At 46.3% G+C, this 21,972-nt stretch overlaps 1 protein-coding gene across 4 annotated transcripts in view; it reads left to right on the top strand.

Annotated features, from left to right (window-relative positions):
* Positions 1–21,972, top strand: part of Cracdl (CRACD like) — a 125,554-nt gene that overhangs the window by 75,646 nt on the left and 27,936 nt on the right. For all 4 annotated transcript variants that reach the window (XM_085679534.2, XM_085679535.2, XM_087898077.1 and 1 more), the window contains exons 2-4: positions 7,243–7,322; positions 14,888–15,056; positions 21,535–21,670. In XM_085679534.2, the coding sequence (XP_085535660.2) occupies positions 7,253–7,322; positions 14,888–15,056; positions 21,535–21,670 (375 nt within the window). In that variant the 5' untranslated portion in view covers positions 7,243–7,252. The remainder of the gene's footprint in view (positions 1–7,242; positions 7,323–14,887; positions 15,057–21,534; positions 21,671–21,972) is intronic.

The following is a 21,972-nucleotide window of genomic DNA, read 5'->3' as shown; positions in this document are numbered from 1 at the left end:
GTAATTCCTCATATAGCATTGTCTATATAAAGTTAATACTGAGCCACTTCGTGTAAAATGCAAGATGCTGAGAGTGTGTGATCTCATTTACCAACACACCTAAGAGGCCTAGTCTCTCATCTACATACCTTGTTCACTTTCTTTAGATTGTTGCCTTGCCTGAAATAAATTTAGAGAAAGAAATTGCACTTTTTATATTTCCCCATGTACTTATTATCCCCAGCATATCTCATTCTGGTTTCTTCCATACTAAAGAACTTCCTTGACGTCCCCACGTCTTTTATGGACAAATTCTTGTTTCTACTTGCCCAGCTATTTATATGCATACATTTATTTATTTACATATGCTTCATCACGGACAGATGATTTTTCTAGATTAGAAACCAGGTCACTGGGTCATAGTGGGTTCTTTCTCACTGTTTTGAAGATGCCATTCCATCTCCTTGCCTCATCCATTGGTGGCCATTCATATTGCCGTCTGCCTACCTAAGCTGGGTCATTCATATTGCCGTCTGCCTACCTAAGCTGGGTCATTCTTCCTTTGAGTGCTGTCAAGACTTTGTCTTTATCTTTGCCTCTAATGCACGAGGTTGCAGCCTACACACTCTGAGGGCTATGCTCTGCCCGCGTGTGAGCTAAGACCCTAACGTTTCTGACCTCATCCATACTTTATTCACAGTCTCTAAATTCCTTCAGCTTTCTTTTCCTCCTCCCCTCTTCTTTCCTCCTGCTCTTCTCCCCGGCTATCAGTTTCAACCTGGTGTACTCTCCCAGTATCCCAAAGAACAACTTTTTTGCGTTTTCTGTAGCAGTGTCTAATGTGAATAAATTATTACACTTTACACTGATCTAGAGATAATTAGGTAAATTAACATACTACATATATGTTTCATTGTATAAACTATGTTTAACTTTAATTTACCTTAACGTGTGTGAGTGTTTTGCGTGCATGTATATGTGTGCACTGTGTGCCTGCCTGGTAACTGCAGAGATCAGAAAAGAACATCAGCTCCTCCATGTAACTGCAACTGTGGAGTTACCATAGTTGTGAACGACCATGTGGACGCTGGGAGCTGAACCAGGGTCTTCTGCGAGGGCGGCAGGTGCTGTTGACCACTGAGCCTTCTCTCCAGCCCCACATCTTTGCTACTGAAGGGGAACTGCTTTCCTGCTCCTGGGACTTAGCTGCTCCTCTCTTAGCTCATCCTCTGATCCTCTCTCTGTTCATGGTTCATGGTCTCTTTTCCTCTCTGCTTCTAAGAAGGTCGTTTCCGATGATGTATCTGATGCCTGTCTCTAGTCTACTGTTGATACCTTTCAGGGGACTATTTCCTTTAGGAAATGACATCTTTGTCTTTACGGTTTGCGTCTGTTTCTCATGTTCTCATGTTCTCTTTCAGGCTGAAAATCTTCTGTTTACTCCACATTTTTTTTGTTCAAATCTTTATCTATTCCATAAGCCATTGGTTCACTCTCTGTGAATTAATATTTTCAGTCTGACTATTGGTCACATTTTACTCTTTCTGTATGTGACTAGCACATCTGGATTCTGTGGTAGACACTGGGGGAAGCATTGTAGGAACTCTGGAATCAGCTATGCTCTCTGAAGACTGTTGGTTTTGCCTACTGCTCACGTGCCTAGACTCCATCTGTGAACCCCATCTCCTCTGTAATGGGCAGAAGAAAATCTCCTCTCATTCTCTGCGGCTTCTCAGATGTCGTCTTCTGCCTGCTTCCTTGACACATCCCCAGTATATGTACAATTCACAGGCGCCAAGAACTGCGGGAAACGGTGCCTAGGTGTCAGCGCTTCTTTCCAAGCGCCTCTCCCGATGTCGCCTGCATTTGTCCACCTGCTCAGATTGCTCCGCCTTCTGTTCTTCCTTTAGCCTCTTCAGCACATAGACCCGAAGGGCCCTGGGGTGAAAGTCCTGTGCATACTAATTCTCCCGCAGCCACTTCCTTCATTCAAGATCGATGCGAGTCTCATACCTGCCTGCTCTAGGTTGCTCCTTACTGCCTTCAAAATATTCAAAATACCAGTACACAGTCGATCCTTACCTTTGCACCGGCTTGCTGTGCCATGGGCCTCGCCACATTCACAGCGGCCTAACCCACCTTTGAAGTGAAAGGCTACTATTTTTTACAGTTTAAAATTCATGCTGGCAGTTACCTTCTGTCCGTGGAGCTTTCTGCTCAAAATGCTGCTGCTCCTCAGACAATAATACCCTTTCCGACGATGGCATGAATGTTGGTGGGTACAGAGACCCCAATAAATACAGGACCCTGCCATGGGATGAAAAAGGATAGGAGGACCGGGCAGTGGTGGCGCATGCCTTTAGTCCCAGCACTCGGGAGGCAGAGGCAGGCGGATCTCTGTGAGTTTGAGGCCAGTCTGGTTTGGTCTACAGATCTAGTGCCAGGACATGCTCCAAAGCTACACAGAGAAACCCTGTTTCCAAAAACAGGAAAAAAAAGAAACAAAGAAAAAGGAAGGAAGGAAGGAAGGAAGGAAGGAAGGAAGGAAGGAAGGAAGGAAGGAAGGAAGGAAGGCAGGCGAAAAGAAAAGAAAAGAAAAAGAAAGAGGGAAGGAAGGAAGGGGAAAATGGGAAAATGTAGGAGGGAAAATGCTGGAAACAGGTGGATGGAGACCAAATTGAAGTTGCTTTATTGTTTTGTTTTAACCTAGCCTCTCCTGAGGCTGACAAATGTCTGCTACCAGTCTTGGGGTGTGGTGTAAAAGGCCCAGGAGGGCGTGAAAGACTCCATAAGGGTGGGAGCTGATCTGAAGGGCAAACGCAAAGACTTCCACCTGTAATTGCACACTTAGATGTCTGCACCTAACGCACCAAAGTTTTCCACTGGGTAGGTAAATTTAGCTGATTGGAACGTTTAAGCTAACACATTAAAATGTATGCTTCGTGTGGACAAGTGTAAAGGATTTTTAGTTGAATTTGCAGCTTCTGATAGAGCTTAGCTGTTAGCTGGGAAGGAGCCTGTGGTCACAGTTAGCGTGGGGAGAAGGAATAGGGCAGCCCCCCTACATTAAGGTATTTTTTGGAAATGGGGCTTCACTGGAGTCTGTGGGTACCCACATTACGCTAAGTACTGCACACTGAGGAGGGGGCTGGAGGAGACCTGCATCCTTGTGAGTTAATCAGAACTCCTAGGAGGCTCTTCAAGTCCAAATTTAGCCTAAAAAATAGGTTTTCTTTGATGGGACCTAACAGCTGTCAGGAAAACAAGGGCAGGGGGTGGGGAGTGCAGATGCCTGTTGTGGGCCCTTTAGGTAGAGAATGACTTGAGGCTAGCGTGTCTTCCTGTGGGACATCTTGCCCTATTGTGGCTTTACTGAGTCGGAGACCTAATCTTCACAAGGGTCCAACATTGTTAGAGCCGTGATGTCCCCCCCACCCTCCAGTGCTCTTGTGATAGAGACACTTCTCCATTTGTCTTGTCTGTTGTGGACTCTCAGGGCAGCCACTGCTCTGTGACGATGGACGTGCCCATCAGTTACCCTGCAGCAGCTTGAGTGAGGAGTAGGAAGCTCAGGTGTCACTATTCTATGTCTGACAGCGGTAACCCCAAAGTGAGCCATTTGTTTGGTTTTCGTAAGATCAAGTTGAGACACCTGCCCAGAGACACAGCAGCCGTGCGTTCTGGGAGCAGGACTGTACACAGACAAGAATACCTGGTGAAGAGTGACCCATTCCCTCACACCCCTGTTGCCATGGCTTCCCCACCATGATGGAACTCTACTCTCAAACCGTGAGATGAAATAAATGCTTCCTTCCGGAAGTTGCTTCTGTCAGGTGTTTGCCCCAGTGATGGAAAAAGTAATTAATTGACGCAGGTCTCATGGGGTTAAAGGTCTTTTTGCCCATCTTTTGTAAATGGGAAGCCTGAACCCAGTGCTGGTAGGTTTTAGAATTCAAGGGCAGCCCCAAGACATCCCAGTACCCAAGCCTTCGCCCTTTCCTATCGGTGGGAAGAGAGCTGGAGCGCAGGTGTTAAGATCTGCCCGATGGAGTCCCGTCATTAGTGGGCACTGCTGTCTTCCTGAGTCTGTGGGCTCTTGTGGCATCTCCTAATACTCTTCATTAACCTCTAGGGGGGTTAGAAGGAGCCACACAGGTGAAACGAGGTCCCTTTTTGTTCCCCATTGTTTCTACCTGCTCCTGACCCCTCTGCCCTATGTGGGTGTATTACAAACTCATCATTCAATTTAGGAGAAGCAGGTCTGAGCCTTTGGACTGCTCCAGGGTCACAGGATAAAATCAGGGTGCCCTCTGCACACCTACCCATGGGGGCTCATGCATACTCTCTCACACAGCCATACACACCCTCAGTAATTCCTGTCATTGTCCCTTTTCATCTGCTAGAGGTGACATCGCAGTTTCTGTGGAGTTATCCCTTCTCGGCTAATAGACACATCTCATCAACCTTAAACTCCTTTTCCCAGTTGGAGAGTCCCTGGCAGCCTTGGCCCTGGCATGCTGGCCAGATCCCAGACAGGGATGTTTGGTGGGCGGAGCCATCTTAGTGGGAGATTCTGTACTTTGAACTCCCTGGCTTCCCTCCATCCCATCCAGGACATCTCAGAGTGCACAGACGGGACCATCTCAGCCCCCCTCCCCTTCACTGGGCAACGCCTGAGAGGGGCAGGGACCACGCAGTTCTCATCTGTGACCTGCACACTCGAGTGCCCAGCCAGTGTGAGCGTTCAGAATGAACGCTCTTCAATACTTCAGGCAAGCTGATAAACCAGCTAAGGTCACGTGTGTTCTCATCTCCTGGCTGGCAAAACAGAGCTCTCCAGGATGACATGAGACAATTGGTGATACGCTGTTCTCAGTATATGGTTCGCAGTCGTTGTGGTTAATGCCAAGATGGAGGGATGGAAAACCCCTGCATTTCCACCTTTCCAGCTCAGCGACAGCCCAGGCGGGTGATCACCTGGGCTAATGGTTGGTGACTGCACCCACCCTCACCAGGTTCACGCTCCCCTCCGCCCTAAGGTCCCCTTCCTCCATAGCCTCTCACCCCAAGTCCCCTGGCAGCTCCTCGGCTTCCAGTTGTCCCACCGATCAACAGGCCATGCAGACCTCAGTGATGGTGTGTCACAACCTCTGGCCTCTTTGGTCGCGTCATCTGTTACCTTGACTATGAACACAGAGAGTGGGAACGAGGGGTAGAGTGGTCCACGATGTGAGCAAGTGCCGTTGCCATCTCCGCCTCGCTCATGCGCCGTGAGAGCAAGATCGTGATGTTCCGTCAGAAGGCTTTTGACAGAACTAATGTTCACATTAGCTGCTTCCGTGAAGCCAAACTGCATGCAAATTGAGAAGCTAAGCTTTAAAAGGGGTTTTCTTTTCAGCCTTTAAGAAATCAGCCAGAGAACTGAGTGATGAAATTAACTAGGAACACATACTGCTCTTGCCGAAGACTCCGTTCTGTTCCCAGCACCCATGGCAGATGGCTCACAACAGCCTGTAACTCCAACTCCAGAGGACTCAACACTCTCTTCTGGCCTCTGCAGGCACCTGATTGCTCCCTCCACCTTCCCCCTCCTTCTCTCTCTCCCCTTCTCTGTCACACACACACACACACACACACACACACACACACACACTTTAAAAAAACAATAGGTGTGGAGGCACATGCCTTTAATCCCAGCATCAGGAGTGTACAGCTTTATGTCAACTTGACACAATCTAGAGTCATTTTGGAAAAGTGAACCTCACTTGAGAAAATATGCCTACCAGATTGGCCTGTGGCAAAGTTTGCCACTCTTGCTTGTTTGACGATTTGTCTGGCAGGGTTTAGCTCAGTTGTAGTATGTGCCATCCCTGGGCTGGCGTCCTGGAAGAAACCAGGCTGAGCAAGTTGTGGGGAGCAAGTCAGTCAGCAGCTCCCCGACATGGCCTCTACATCAACTGACTCCAGATTCCTGCCCTGCTTGAGTTTCTGTCCTGACGTCTCTTGGTGATAGACTGTGTTGTCGAACTCTAAACCGAAATGAATCCTTTCCTCCACTTTTGGTCATGGTGTTTTATCACAGCAATAGAAACCCTTTAAGACAGGAAGGAAGAAGTAGGTAGATCTCTGAGCTCAAAGCCAGCCTGGTCTACATAGCAAGTTCCAGCCCAGCTAGTGCTGCATAGTGAGAACCTCTCTCCAGTGCTGGTGAGGATGAAGAGAAGGTTAAAAGAAGCCAGTCTGGAGGGGGGACCACCATGCTAACATTTATGTTAAAGGCCACCTAAATATGAGTGCCAGCTCCAGCCCGGAGCCCTGTGAGTGCTTCTCTTCTTCCGTTGGATGTGTTCATTCTGTCCCTTTCGCCATTTTACCGTATGTGCAAGCCAAACTATGAGTTGGTTAATCAAACATTTGAGCCTCTCTTTCTTCAGCACAAGAATTCATAGTCACTCCTAGCTTTCCAGAGAGGGTGCTTCACACAAAGGGAGAATGCCCTGTCTCGGGTTGTGTAAGGGAGGCAGGGATATAAGCACCGATTTCTGTTGCAGGATTATGGATGAGGCAATCAGGTACTTTTATGTAGGAAGAAGGTGAATCCATATGGGTGAAATGGTACGAGTAACGGATGATTTACTTGGAAGTGATCTAGCGGGCAGGAGTGTGGGGTGCAGTGAAGGAAGATGATTTTACGTGGAGCTCACTGTACTTCTGTATTCGCTTGGAATTTTCCCCAAGTTCAAAAACAGAAGACTCAATGTAACTAATATTAAAATATTGTGTAGTCATTCAGGTAGTACTTAGGAAGAATTTTAATCAAGTCGAATGCTACAAAAATCAGAAGTCAAGTGTCTTCGTGTGTGTGCACGGATAACAAGCGTCTGTGTAAAGCTTGGTTGGAAAGGCTGAAACGTTCATTATGGTTATTCTTAGTTGGTGGGATCATGAGTGTGTTTTTTACTCTCTACATTTTCCAAGCTTGCTGGAGGAAAAACAAACAATTTCTCACAGTTTGAGGGGAACTTTGAAAGTCTCTGACCTGCCTCTGTGTTGTGTTTTCTGTGAAGCCGATGACATCAGTCGTTAGAAGGACGCTTCTGTGGCTGTTCCCCGTGTGGCTGTGAGCAAGGCCTGTACTGTCCTCCCGCCCTCGACTCTGACTTTCCAGAGTTATAGACAGCAGAAGCCGTCCTCACCACCGTGACACTCATTGGTCACTCGGCTCCATACGGTCCTCTAACACGGGTTTCCATCTGGTTTCAGTGAGCCGGACATGATCTCCACGAGGGTGATGGACGTCAAGCTCCGGGAGTCCGCTGAAGGCCTGGGGGAGGATGGCACAGGTGAGGTTCCTCTCTCCCCTGCGCTGGGAAGAGGCTGCGTTGGCTTGGTGGGAGCCGGGTTTTGTGTCTTCCTGCGTGGAGAGGCGTGTTCACTCCCCCAGTGTGCTTGGATATCCCCAGCCCTACTCTGACTCCGGGAAGACAGCCCTACCATTTACACCACTTGGCAGCATTGCTCTGCCAACGAGGTGGGGCTTTGAATGTCCTTTTTCTTCTCCTGGAGGTAAGCATGGCCTTGTTTTTGACTTGAGAGCCAAGAAGCAGGGGCTCACCTGGAGCACCTGTGCTTTGCTGTCAGAGGCAGGAGGGTCATGAGTTCAAGGCCTGGCTCAGCTACATATAGAGCCTAGGTGCCAGGGCTAAGTGGATCCATTTATCACCCAACGCTTTCCAAAGGTATACGTAGGAGGTTTTGTAGAGCACAGGACAAGCTAATCCTCCAGATAAAATAATTACATCAAAAGAACCTTTGACCCTTCTCTTACGACTTTTATGGGGCCTTTATCTTAGCCTCGGCGGAGCCAACTTCCATCACCGTGAGTCATCACTTCAGAACACTTTCTGATCCAGCCATGGGGTTGCTATTTATGCCTTGATACAGTTGTGAAATCAATATTAAAAAGCACTGATCGCCCTCGGGGCACATTCCCCTGGGGTTTCAGCCCTCTCATTCACCTCATGTTGGCAAAGGTCTCCAACCTCTCTTGTTTAAATTCAGAATCCCGGGAGTGATTGCCTTTGACTTAGATCAGGAGAATAACTCCTAGTGATAGTAAACCCAGCAGCCAGATGCTACCTTCAGACACTCACCCCAATGAACACTGGGATTTCATATATATTTCATATATGAAGATGGGTTGTTCAGTTTATATTCGAAACATTTTTCTGCTTGTATTTCAATAGGTACCAATAAATCCAAATATGAGGTGAGGGTATTTTGAGATTAGCCCTCATTGGGGAAAATGGTCATTCAAACTGGATCATGAGACACTGAATTGTTGCTCTTTAAAATAAGAAATTGCTATATAAGTATTTCACCCCCCCCTCCAATAGCTTCAGTAGATGCCAATTTGGCCTACATAGGTCACCATGAGGAATCAATCTTAGAAAATGAGAGAGTCTAGGTATTGTATTTTTGATTCAAATAATAAGTGAATGTACTGTCATCAGACCAACTTTTCCTTTTTTAAATTTTGGAAATTCTAGATAAGAAAATGAGTTGAAGTGAAAACGGTAACTCAGAAAGATAGACAGGCACATTTTCCTTTAGTCTTTTACTTTGAAAGGTTGAATCTCATTTTCTTGTGGGATAGAACATAGGGGGTGGGGAGAAGGCAAGATGGAGGACTCGAGGAGACCTGTCTAAGAGAAGGCCTCCCTTCGATAAGCTGCAAAGGTGGGGTAGATGTGGAGCTCAGATAAGTCAGCCTCCTGTAAAACTGTGCCTTCAGTGGGACAGCCCAGAGAACCTTGACCCTTGTACTTGGGTCAGTAGTGCTCCTGAGACCAGACATCACCCCATGCATTGTGCAGAACAAACTGTCTTCTTGAAAGACTGTCAAACTGTCCTGCCTAGACTAGGGCACTTGGGAGGTAGAAACTGGAACTTCGGGCATGGAAGGTCCTCCGTAGCCACATAGGAAGTTCAAGGCCAGCTTGGGATGCAGTAAGATCCCCATCCAAACAAACAAATAAGCCAGAGAAGAGGGACTGAAGAGGTGTCTCAGAAGTTAAGAGCATTTGTTACTCTTGCAGAGGTCCTGAGTTCAATTCCCAGCCACTGCATGATGACTCACAATCATCTGTAACTCCAGTTTTAGGAGAGCTGATGTATGCACGTGGTACACTTATACACATGCAGGCAAAGCATTCATATACATAAGATAAAGTACAATCAATGACAGAAGAAAGAGAAGGGAGAGAAGGAAGGAGAGAAACAGAGAGAGAAAGAAAGCAAAAGGCATCATTGATCCGTGCTTCACAGATGACCCAGAACAGCTGAAAGTGTGCTACAGACATCCACGCCAGACTCTCACCCTTTCCAAAGAGGAGGAGAGGGCATTCTTCTTTCCTACAATGAGACCAGATTTCTTAGATTCGACACATCAGTCCATAAAAGACAATTTTATGAATGGAGCCTCAACAAAATTTAAAACTTCTTCTCTGTAAAAACACTATTAAGGAAACAAAAATAAAAGTCACAGACTGGGAAAACTATAAGTCAGACTGGTTTTAAAAAAAAATATAGCATATGGGCTGGAGAGACGACTCAGTGATTAAAAGCACTGGCTGCACTTCTGGAGGTCCTGAGTTTAATTCCCAGCAACCACACAGTGAATCACAACCGTCTGTAATGAGTTCTGGTGCCCTGGCCTGCAGGCATACATGCAAGTAGAATACTGTATACATAATAAATAAATAAATATTTTTTTAAAATTATAGCATACATTTGAAACTATGTGCAGTAAAATAATAATAATAATAATTAATAATACTACTACTACTACTAATAATAATAAACAAGCCTAATTTGAAATTGGAAAGGGACTTTAAAGATGGTTTACCTAAGAATATGGACAAATTGGCAGCATCTATATTTATTAGCATCTGTATAATTATTACAAATTAAAACTGTAACTTTAAACTAAATTAAAACTTTTTTTAAAAAAAATCTGACAAATACTAGTCATGATGCTGCTCCCTGTAGAATACAGAATGATATTCTGAAAGACATTTTGGCAGACCAGGCAGTGGTGGCACACACCTTTAATCCCAGCAGCAGTCAGAGGCAGGTGGATCTCTGTGAGCTCAAGGACAGCCTGGTCTACAGAACAAGTTCCAGGACAGCCAGGGATGTTACACAGAGAAACAGTTAAGCACACACACCCTATGCTGAAGTATTAACCAAAGGGCAATGAAAACTTATGTTTGCACAAAACCTGAAGGAGACTTTATTCGTGATTGCCAAAAGTCGTCTGGCCAGTCAGCCAATCAATAAATATATCTATATAATGAAATACTACTCAGCAATAAAAAGGAACACACTATTGGTGTCTACTAACAATGTAAATGAGTTTCTAGGTGAAAAAAGCCAGAGTCAAAAGGCTATGTATGGTGACCGGATCTGCACACTGTGACTTGACCCAAAACTCTTAAGAGCAGATCCATGAACAGCTGTGTGTAAGGATGGGAAGCATGAGAAAGTGATATGTACTGATGGTCTACATCTGGATTGAGGAAGTCATTGCTGCTCTTCAGATGCCAGAGTGATTTTTACCATAGTTTAAAATAATTTAAATGACATTGCAGATTTTAAAACAAGCGAATTTTTTTAAAAGTAGAATATAATTAGTAAAACTTCAGTATTCGGATCAAGATCAGATTACAACAGGTCAAGATCATTCAGGGAATTGAATGGAATGCAGAGTGGAATGCTGAAAAGATGGGAAAAGACAAAGGTGGAGCTAAGTGATAGCCTGAAACATTCATTCACACCTAAGTGATAGCCTGAAGCATTCATTCACACATAAGTGATAGCTTGAAGCATTCATTCACATATAAGTGATAGCTTGAAGCATTCATTCACACATAAGTGATAGCCTGAAACATTCATTCACACATAAGTGATAGCCTGAAGCATTCATTCACATATAAGTGATAGCCTGAAGCATCCATTCACACCTAAGTGATAGACTGAAGCATCCATTCACACCTAAGTGATAGCCTGAAGCATCCATTCACACCTAAGTGATAGCCTGAAGCATCCATTCACACCTAAGTGATAGACTGAAGCATCCATTTAAGTGATAGCCTGAAGCATCCATTCACACCTGATAACCTGAAGCATTCATTTACACTTAAGTGATAGCCTGAAGCATTCATTCACACCTAAGTGATAGCCTGAAGCATTTGTTCACACCTAAGTGAAGCCTGAAGCATCCATTCACACCTGATAACCTGAAGCATTCATTCACACCTAAGTGATAGCCTGAAGCATTCATTCACACCTAAGTGATAGCCTGAAGCATTCATTCACACCTAAGTGATAGCCTGAAGCATCCATTCACACCTGAGTGATAGCCAGGAACATGCATTCACACAGGCTCAGAGAGGAGATGATGCCCATGAATTCTCTAGGATTGTTAAAAAAAATTAAACAACAACAAAAGCAATAACCCGGTCCACAGATTTAAGGTGCCCAGTGGGAATCCAACGGTTCAATGCTTAAGAATACTTGCCAGCTACTCTTGCAGAGGACCTGAGTTTGGTTCCCAACAAAGCCACCTGACACTCCAGCTTCAGGCCGTCTGGCACCCTCTTCTGGCCTCTGTAGGCACTGCGTTTGTACAAACATACACCTAAATAAAAATAAATAAATCGAGCTGGACAGTGGTGGAACATGCCTTTAATTCCAGCACTCAGAGGGCAGAGGCCGGTGAATCTCTGAGTTCATAGCCAGCCTGGTCTACAAAAGCTGGTTCCAGGACAGGCTCCAAAGCTACAGAGAAACCCTGTCTCAAAAAAGTAAAATAAAATAATCAATTAAATACAAGAAACCCAATGACCCCTAGGAGGGATAATTAAAGGGCAGTAAAAATGCAAAGGAAAAAATGTAGAAATCCAAAGTTCAAATTAGAAACCCAATTAGTCCAGGGAAGGGAAGGCTACCTTCACAGGAGCAAAAGGAAAAGTGGTGGCTGATTTCCTAACAACACAGTAGAACCCGCAAAACTGTGGCTTATTAGAAAAAATAACTACCAACCTGGAAGACTAAACCTGAGAAGGATGCATGTCAGGACCGAGGGAGACACAAAGGCATTGTCAAAGACCTAGGTTTGCTGCTGATACACCGTTCAAAGTTGTGAAGTAGGAATTGACAACTAAAAAACAAGCAAACAAATAAATAAATAAAACCATTTCTCTCACTCTCTGGAACTGTTAGGATGAATTTATTTTAAAAATTAGTAAAGATGTAAAATACAAACACAAAAAGAAAATGGCAGTGTCATCTTTAAGACAGAAGAAAATGCATTGTTTTCTGAGTACTGTGGAAAGTCTATGGAAACTGTCCGTATGGTACACCATTGTTGACTAAGGTTTCTGTCCTGCCCGCTTCCCACAGTTGTTAAGTCCCAAAGAAAACACACAGAGGTCTAAATTAATTATAAACTGATTGGCCTAGTAGCTCAGGCTTCTTATTACTCTTATAACTTATATTATATTATTGTACTGTTATATTATATCACTATACTTGTCTGTGTTAGTCACGTGGCTTGGTACCTTTTTCGGCGAGGCAATCACATCTTGCTTGTTCTGAATCTGGGTGATGACTGTAGACTACGCTTTCCCCTTCCCAGAATTTTCCTGTTCCACTGCCCCGCCTCTGCTTCCTGCCTGGTCGCCCCACCTATACATCCTGCCTGGCTACTGGCCAATCAGCGTTTAAAATACAAGTGACAGGGTACAGACCATTGTCCCACAGCACACCATAAAGTAAGTCTCAAGAGACTCGAGTAGAACAAAATTCAGAGTAAATTATCTCACTGCGATGAAATTCATAACAAAGAGAGAGTGGATTGCCAAGTGCTTGGAAAAAAAAGACGTGCCTTTTGTATAACTCACAGATCTAAAAAGGTATGGCCACGGAAACCAGAAAAGACTTCTAACCAAATAATAATGAAAATACAAACTTTTGTAATGTGTAGAACGTAACAGATCTAGAGAGAAATATTTCCTGAAATGTGTTTATTAGCAAAACAGGGAAGGTTTAAAAAAAAAAAACTGTAGGCGTTCAATTGAACAAACCTTTAAAAAAAAAATAGCAGGGCTAGACCTGGGGATATTGCTCAGGTAAGGCTCTCGCTTAGCATGCAGGAGCCCCGGAAGAGCCTGACTCTTCAGGAGTCATCAGTGTGGCTGACCGAGGAAGGAGGAGGAGGAGGTACAAATAGTTAACCCTGGGCATGAGAAAGGAGACACAGCTACAGAACCTGTTGACACCCACCCATATGAGTGTCTTTTTTGCCAGTAGCTTTGGGACGCAGATAAATCCCCAGATAACTGAAACAACGGAACAGACTGAAGAAGGAAGCAAGTGGATCAGCCCTGCAAATGTTTAAGAAGCTGGGTCACAATGCTTAGGAAAGGAAGAAATCAAAACCAACGAGATGGCCCTTTAACTCTTTAGGTGATTCAACTGATCGAGGCGTCTGTACGCATGCAATGCCTGCAGAGACCAGAAGAGGGTGCCAGGTCGCCCGAAGCTGGTGTTTCAGTTGGCAGGAAAGGGCGCAGCTGTTGCGTTCCGCTCTTTGTAGCCGCCTCCTACCCTCACTGCTCACGCCCTGAGCACACCTGGGTGTCAGGTCGTTTGTTTGTCCAGGACTCCGGGGACGCCTAATAATTTGTTGACTATCGGGAGGCCAGGTGGTATCCTATCAAATGCAAAGAACTCCTGAGAGTCTTTCAATGTAAACTCTGGATGGAGCACCGTCCGCACCAAGATAAACATTCCGTGGTGTGAAAGGAAGTTTCCACTGGACAGTAAAACAAACTGCCACAGAACGTAGAACGTTGTCCCCTGTGGAGAGACATTTGCTCCGGTCTTGCTGGCAGGATCTCAGGGAAGGCAAGGTCACATGAACTTCCCAGGGGACTTCAACTCAAGGACCATTAGATCATTAACGGACCATTAAATCAGTTCCGTTTGTAAATTTATAAAGCCGTCTTAGACGGTTATTTGCAAACTTCCGCCATGTCACACAGCATGCTTGCGCTCTCTGACTCAGTTTCCCCTTGCTGTTCCATCTTACACGTGTGCAGAAGGGAAGTGATGAACATGGTTGAGTTGCCCTGGCGACATCATGGGCTCCTGGGTCTGAGAGGCCCTGTGGGTAAGAATGAAGGTGACCGCTAAGGCGCTGAGGCTGGACGTGACCTCTCACCTAAGGAAAGCCACAGTTTGCTCGGCTCTCTCACCCACCCACCCACCCACACAATTTTAAAAACAAAACAAATCCTTGGAAAATAATGTATTTCTTAAGAAAATAACTTGGGTTATCATCCGGCCTTTGCCTTATCTGTCATGTGTACATCATATATGAAATAGTATAGTTAAAGAACATGGAATCAGGTGAGAGGAAGCTGGCTTGGGTTTGATTCCTTGCTCAAGCTCCTGCGTTCTTGGCTCATTTGCTGATATCCCAAAGGCGGAAAACAAGGGGCTTGGGGAGATGGCTCAGTGGTTAAGAGCACTGACTGCTTTTCCAAAGGATGCCATTGCCCACATGGCAGTTCACATCCTTCTGTAACTCCACTCCTGGGGAATCCGGTGCTCTCTCCATGGTTACACAGACATACACCCAGGGAAAACATGTATACAGACAAAATTTTAACTTTTTAGAAGATAGAAAGCAGTATTTGTTGTGTGGGGGGCACAGCCATAGGCCATGGGCCTCTGTCACTGAGTCCTTGCTTTCTTGACACCTGTGCCCATCACACACCTGCACCCTAACACACGTGCCCGCTAATCTTTTTGTTTTTTTTTTTCCTTTTCGTCTGTATAGGAAAGAAAAAATCCAAATTTAAAACTTTTAAGAAGTTGTTTGGGAAGAAGAAGAGAAAGGAATCGCCCTCATCCACGGGAAACAGCACCTGGAAGCAGAATCCGGCCAAGAGCGAGGTCATTGCCGTTGAGTCGGGGCCTGTGGGCTATGACTCTGAGGACGAACTCGAGTGAGTTGCTTCTGTGTGCGTCTGGCTTGCGAGCCTCAGGGAGGAGGGGACATTGGGCCAGCACGGCCAGCACGCTCACCCCAGTGTCTTGGTAGCTTGTCAGGCTCCTGAGCCTCTTCGCATCCCGGGCAATCCCCTTAGGGAGTTCCTCAATGTGGAGGTGCATTTCTTAGCTTTTCAAATGCAGGGATGGACGACGGTGGAGGAAACCTGATTGTGCGGTCGCTATCCACTGGGTGCCATAAGTATTTAACAGTTCAGAGTCATTGGGGCTGGAAAGATGGCTCGGTGGTGAAGAGCACCTGCTGCTCTCGCAGAGGCCTGGGGTTTGTTTCTCGGCATCCACATTATGACTCACAGCCCTCCGGAACTCTTAATTCTGAGGTATCCTGTGCCTCGAAGGGTGCTGAACCTGCACCTGTAGCCCACAGAAATACATGCAGGCAAATCCGTCATGTGTGTAAAACAAAATTTTAAAAAATCTAGAAACAACCTGTAAGTTCACAGTGAGGCCTGGGGAGATGGTTCTATGTAGGTCTCTAATTCCAGAGCTCCCATAGCCAGGTCGGAGACAGAGACGGGAATCCCCAGAAGCAACAACAGGCCCTGTCTCAAACAAGTTGAAAGGCAAGGAGTACCCACTGAGGTTGCCCTCTGACATGCACCTGGACACTGTGGCATGTGTGCACCAACCTCCCCCCCTCATATGTTTAAGTGCACAGCAGCTGTATGAGGTGATGCTATGAAACATCACAGAAATGAGCAAAATCAGCCACAAGCCACCTGGGAGCCTGTCTAGTATCACACGCAGAAAGGGCAGCACTGGGGTGCGGACCCTGGTTTAATTTAACCAAGGATGCTCAAGGACCTGGAGCACAATGTGGGGAGCACTCATCTCTCTGAACTTAAATGCTGGATGATCGAATAAGGGCGCATGTGCTAGAACAAGGCCAACAGATGGGGAAGAAGTGGCTTCTGGTTGTCTGGGCTTAATCAATTCAGATACTCTGGGGATGGACACTCAGGCAGCCCTTGTGGACAAAACTTTGATTTTTCTAACTTGTGTTTCATCACAACGCAGTTGTCTCTCCCCACTACCCCCACAGTAATGTTTTGAACTCTAGAAAAGAGAAGAGGTAGCTTGTAATGTCTTTTTTTTAAATTCAAACTTTTTTGTTTTATAAATAATACCATTCAAAATTTCCACCTCCTCTCCTCCCCCCATTTTCCTCCCACTCCCCCACTTGTCCAACCCCCTCCACCTCCAGTCCTAAGAGAGGGCAGGGTACCCTGCCCTGTGAGAAGTCCAAGGCCCTCCCCCCTCCATCCAGGTCTAGGAAGGTGAGCATCCAAATAGACTAGCATCCCAAAAAGCCAGTACATGCAGTAGAATCAAATCCCAGTGCCATTATCATTGGCTTCTCAATCAGCCGCCATTGTCAGCCACATTCAGAGGGTCCGGTTTGATCACATGCTCGTTCAATCCCAGTCATCAACTCTCCTTTCAGGATAAAATACCAGAAAGAATGGCGGTGCTCCGGATACAAGGAGAGGGCAGCCCGTCTCTGAGATGGAGAAATTACACTGGCCACTTGGTGGCGCTAGATGACTGAAGATGGAAAATCAGAGTTTGACTTCCCTCCCCCTCCTCCTTCCAGAGCTAGTTAGAAGCAGAATGGGCTTGTGGGTACCTTGTAAGACTGTGCACAACTGTGGGGGTGCCAGACAGGCAGTCCTGGCTAGCCCCAGGAGAACTCTAATGCCCACCCCCACTTCCTGGTGTTCAGAAACAAGCCTGGGAGTGATCCATCCAGCTTCAGACAGGAACATAGCCATGGGGAAATGCTTCTCATAGGAACCCAGGGAAAGTGGGGACAGGGTCATTGATATCTGTCTGTGACTGCTAGCACCTGGTAAGAACATGACTGACATTCATTAATAAGAAGGGAAAGATGGCAGAGTGCTAGTTAAGATTGCATATGACCTACACAGAGGAACTGAGTTGGGTTCTCAGCACCTACAGCAGGTGGCACACAGCTGCCTAACTCCAGCTCCAGGAGACTCAACCCCTCTGGCCTCCATGGACACCTACCAGTCCTTATGGGCACCTGTACTCACATGCATCCCTCCACACCCTCATGCATAATTAAAGATAAAAGAAAACTTTAAAGGTAGCTAGAGTTGGGCTACAATGAGGTCCTGGAAAGAACAATGACATTATCAAGGTCAGCACTGAGGAAGAAACCCTTTCTTAGTCTCTACGAAAATCTACCACCAGCCTCTGTGGTAACTGCTACAAGGCCACGGGCAGCCTATTGTGCCGGGGTGTCTTGGTGCTGACTTCACTGGTGACAGCCCCCTCTGCGTCCTTTGGCCTACAGGACGCTCCGCTCTCTGCCTGTGCTCTCCGTCCCGCCGAGCTACAGCCTGTGTTCTTCTAATTCTGTAGAAACTAATGCTGATCGAGAGCAGCAGTTCTCAGCCTGCGGGTCACGACCCTTCGGGCTCACACATCAGCTATCCTGCATACCGGATATTTACATGACGATTCATAACAGTAGTGAAATGTACAGTTATGAAGTAGCAATGAGCATAGCGTTATGGTTGTGGGGTCGCCACAACATGAAGAGCTGTATGAAAAGGGTGCAGCCTTAGGAAGGCTGAGAACCACTGCTCCAGACGCGCGCTGCGCTTGGGCTGCGCCTCATGTATCAAGAGGCCCATACGCTTTGAGCTTCTCCACGCCACTGTTGCTGCAGTCGCCCTCTGGATCCTCGGTGGTCAGTGGCGGTACTAGACCAGCCCTCACCTGATGTGAAACTGGAGCATTTCTAGTTCTTCCTTCGTTTTGTGTCTTGCTAGCTTCTTCTATGAAGAACTGTCCTGAATCGGGGCTGGGGAGGGGCTGGGAAGGGGCTGGGGAGGTGGGGAGTAGTTGCTACTCTCGCAGAGGACCTGGGTTTAGTGCCCAGCGCCTCCATGGTGGCTCACAACCATCTGTAACTTCAGTTCCAGAAGATCTGATGCCTTCTTCTGACCTCCACAGGCACCAGGCAGGCATGTGTTGTACATATATCTAGGCAAACCCTCGTATATGTATAAATTAAATAAATATAAAATAAGAAAATAGCTGCCCGTCGTCAACTTCACGATGGCCTAAGTTACAATCTATTCAGGGAAAACAGAATGATACTTGTTTGCTCCACTCCTGGAGTGTAGTGCCTGACACCTTCACACCTAAAATTAGGCTTTCCCCTCACTAAAGAATCATTGCGAACACAGTCTGGTGTTTTTTTAAATATTTATTTTCTTTAGACAGAATTTCATGTAACCTGTAGCACCTGCACTAGGGGACGGTACGCGAGCTGGAAATTAAGCTGGAGACTTAAAAACACACGCACGCAGACAGACAGAGACATGGGGACACGGGTCATCCTTGATATAAGAATGCCCGCTTTGCTGTGCTCAGGGGCAGCTTCTGTAGGGTTCTGGCCACGCCCCAGCTCTCGGGATCTTTCAGCTGCAGACCCATCAGAACCCACTCCCCTGCCATCAGGGTCTCAGGCTCAGAGCAGCTGCAGCCCCTGCTCAGAGCAGAGGAAAACAAGTCGTTTACAAGAAATTCGGGGTCTGGTGGTCCGCAGTCCCCAACAATAATCCAGACTGGCCTCAAATTCATTATGGAACCAAGGACAACCTGAACTTCTTTTACTTCCCTCCATCTTCAGCACCCTGGGATTATAGGTGTATGCCACCACAACCATTTTATGAGGTACTGCAGGCTGAACCAGAGCCTTGTGCTTGCTAGGGAAGCCCCCAACAACTGAGCCACTTATCAACTCCAAGCACACTGACTTTGAATATATTTGATTTGCTTTGATCCATAGCAATCTTTATTCATTGTGTCGCACTGGGCTGTCAAGGGTCTCTTCCCATTAGCTCTCTGGCTCTTTTGGTCCTGAACCCAGCCATCTTTGAGAGGTCCCTTGCTTTCCTGTGCAGTGAGCCATTCCAGGCTGATGCTGGATATTTCCTGGCTTGGATCTTTTTCGCAAGCCTTGTTTTCTTCCTTTTAAGGTGAAGTTGTCTCAGAGAGCACAATGTGGTCATGAGTCAGTGGTCATGATTGCTCGTTGGCTACCATGGCTTCTAGACCTCTCATGGGTTGAAGTAGGAAATGGGTTTATTTTTAAGAGAACTTTGAGCAATTCACTCACTGACACAATTCCAGAAAAGATGAAATTTCTTATTTTTTTTCCTTTGTATTCTGTCCTCTGTTATACTGAAAAACATGGACTTCAGCAAAATTACTATTTTCCTCTGATGGCAGAGTAACTTCTCCTTCCCTTCCCCACCAGGATCCTCCTGCCTCTGCCTCCCCCGTGCTGGAACTACAAGCATGTGCCATCATGTCCGCCATAAAATTAAGCTTCTTTTGTTTTTGTTTTTGTTTTGTTTTCCTGGTCTTAGAGGCTTCCCTTTTTGATAGATTTTGTGTCTTGTTGTGTAAGACATTAGATAGTTCCAAAGACAAAACTGAAAATGTTGTTGCTTTGACCCTGTTTCCCCATCTAGTTCTTTCCTTCCCACTTGAACTACTCTCGTGTGTCTTCCATGTACCATTTTTTATTTTAAAAATTATTAGTAGGCACATGAACATACTCAACACGTATTTGAATATATACCCATCCTCCTCTCAAACACAGCTGATATCCCACAAACACACTTGTCTCGTGTGTTCTAGTAGATGGAAGTTTCTGTCTCTCCCAGTCCCACACCCGTTCAGTCTCAAAGAAACATACAGAGGCTTGTATTAATTATAAACTGTTTGGTTTATTAGCTTAGGATTATTATTAATTAGCTCTTACAACTTAAATTAACCCATAATTCTTAGCTATGTTTAGCTACGTGACTTGACACCTTTTCTCACTAAGGCATTCTCATCTGGCTCATGACTGGCTCTCTGCCTTTTCTCTTCCCAGAATTCTCTTAGTCTGGTTGTCCTGCCTATACTTCTTGCCCAGCTTCTGGCCAATCAGCATTTTATTAAACCAATATGAGTGACAGATCTTAACAGTGTACAAGAGCATCATCCCACAGCATGTTCTGTTTTCATTTAGTGTCCTTTGGTAAGCCCATGCCAGCTCAGAGTTCTCACTCTCAGTCACCCAGCCCTCCATCAGACACACTGTAGCTCATTTGTTTTGGCACCTACTGAAGGACATACATGTTGTTTCCCATTGTATAGACATTGCAATAATGAATGACCATGTGCCTGTGGCCTCTTGAGGTTTTTTCCCCGTGTCGGTAGCCTTCTTCCTGCTGTCTCTATTCCTAGTTATATCTAGACCAGAGGTGTTTGGCTGGTAGTTATGGTTCCTAGGGAGAGGCCTAGAAACAGGCTGTTGACTGTAGGGAGTAAGTCTAAGTGTGTGTCTGGCCTTAGCACTGGGAGTTGCTGTTAGTTTGTGCTCTCTGAACTGAGACCTTCTGAGTGCCTGTGAAGATACGCCATCTGGGAACTCTGGATTTCCACTTGCAAGCTCACTATTGCAGCCTAGAAAGGAAACACCTATGAGCCGGGGTGCTCAATGGAAGAGCACTTTCTTCGTGCATGCATGCGTGTGTGTGTGTGTGTGTGTGTGTGTGTGTGTGTGTGTGTGTGCACGCTCACACACAGTACTACTAATGCAGATGGATATGCAGGGGGATGGGCCACACCGCAGAGTCCCCAGTGTCCCATAGAGGACAGGATGCCCAAGGAGGGCAGGGTGGGGCTCCCATACATCCAGAGGCGGCTTTCCTTCCTTCACCGACAATCTCAGTCATCTCCTTCCACCTATTATTTGGGAGGCTAGGAAAGTCTGACAGCTAATTCCCACATCCTCTGAGAGCATTTTATGAGTGTCCTGTGATTTCAGTTCCAAATCAGGTTCTTGGGGTTGGAGCTAGGCTTCCATGCTTCGGGTCACAAGTGCAGTGGTAGGGTACACAAACCGTGCCAGAGCAGGGCCCGTCTCTGCAGACTTGCCGTTCTTGCTTCAAATGGGCTAGAGGTGTGCGATCCGAACCATCCTGGGGAGATGCTGCTGTGCCAACAGCCTCCAGCGCATGGTGGGGCTGCACATTAGCTTAGTCCACAGTTCATAACGCCCCCCACACACACAGGACAGAGTCCCACAGAACCCAGCCAGCATCAACCTTTCCTCTCTAAGTTTTGCAGTCTTGGACCTCACACTTCATCAAACTTTGATTTTTCCACTAATTTAAAAAAAAAAAAACTAACTCCCGCAGCCTTCAGATTATCTTCGGGGAATGCCCTTCTGTAGAATGTTCTGTCTAGTGTTTGACCGTGACTATGCGTGACAGAGGGCTTAGGAGAATATAGCACTCATGCACCCTCTTTCTCGATCTCATTCCCTAAGATCAGGGACTGATGGAGGTGGGCAAAAGCTCACAGTGACTCTTTTTATCCTAGGGAGTCCAGGGGCACTATGGGCAACCGTGCCCTCTCACACGACAGTATTTTCTTTCCGGAATCGGGGCAGGACCCTGCTCGACCTGTGCGGGTGTTTTCCCAAGAAAATGTGTGTGACCGGATCAAGGCTTTACAGGTCAGTATTTGCTTGGCACCGTCCCTTGGGTGTCTGTCCAGTGTCAATCAAGAAGTTTCTAAGGGATTTCAACTTAACAATTCGATACAGTTGAAAGTGGAGTTGCCGGGTCTTCCTAGTTCTCCTCGCGCGGGCAAGTGAGCCCCATTCAGAGGGACGTGCTGCTGGTGGCTGCCTAAGGAATAAGGACAGCAGTGAGGGAACTGGGGGCAGGCACTCATTCAGGTCAGCCCTCTGCAGCATGCAAGGGTGCTGAAAGTATTTTCTGAATGAATGAATCGGAACAGGAAGGCTTGTTATTG

Source organism: Myodes glareolus, chromosome 18, assembly GCF_982192425.1.
Source record: "Myodes glareolus chromosome 18, mMyoGla1.1, whole genome shotgun sequence".
Taxonomy (NCBI): domain Eukaryota; kingdom Metazoa; phylum Chordata; class Mammalia; order Rodentia; family Cricetidae; genus Myodes; species Myodes glareolus.
This window is presented reverse-complemented; position numbering and strand designations above follow the sequence as displayed.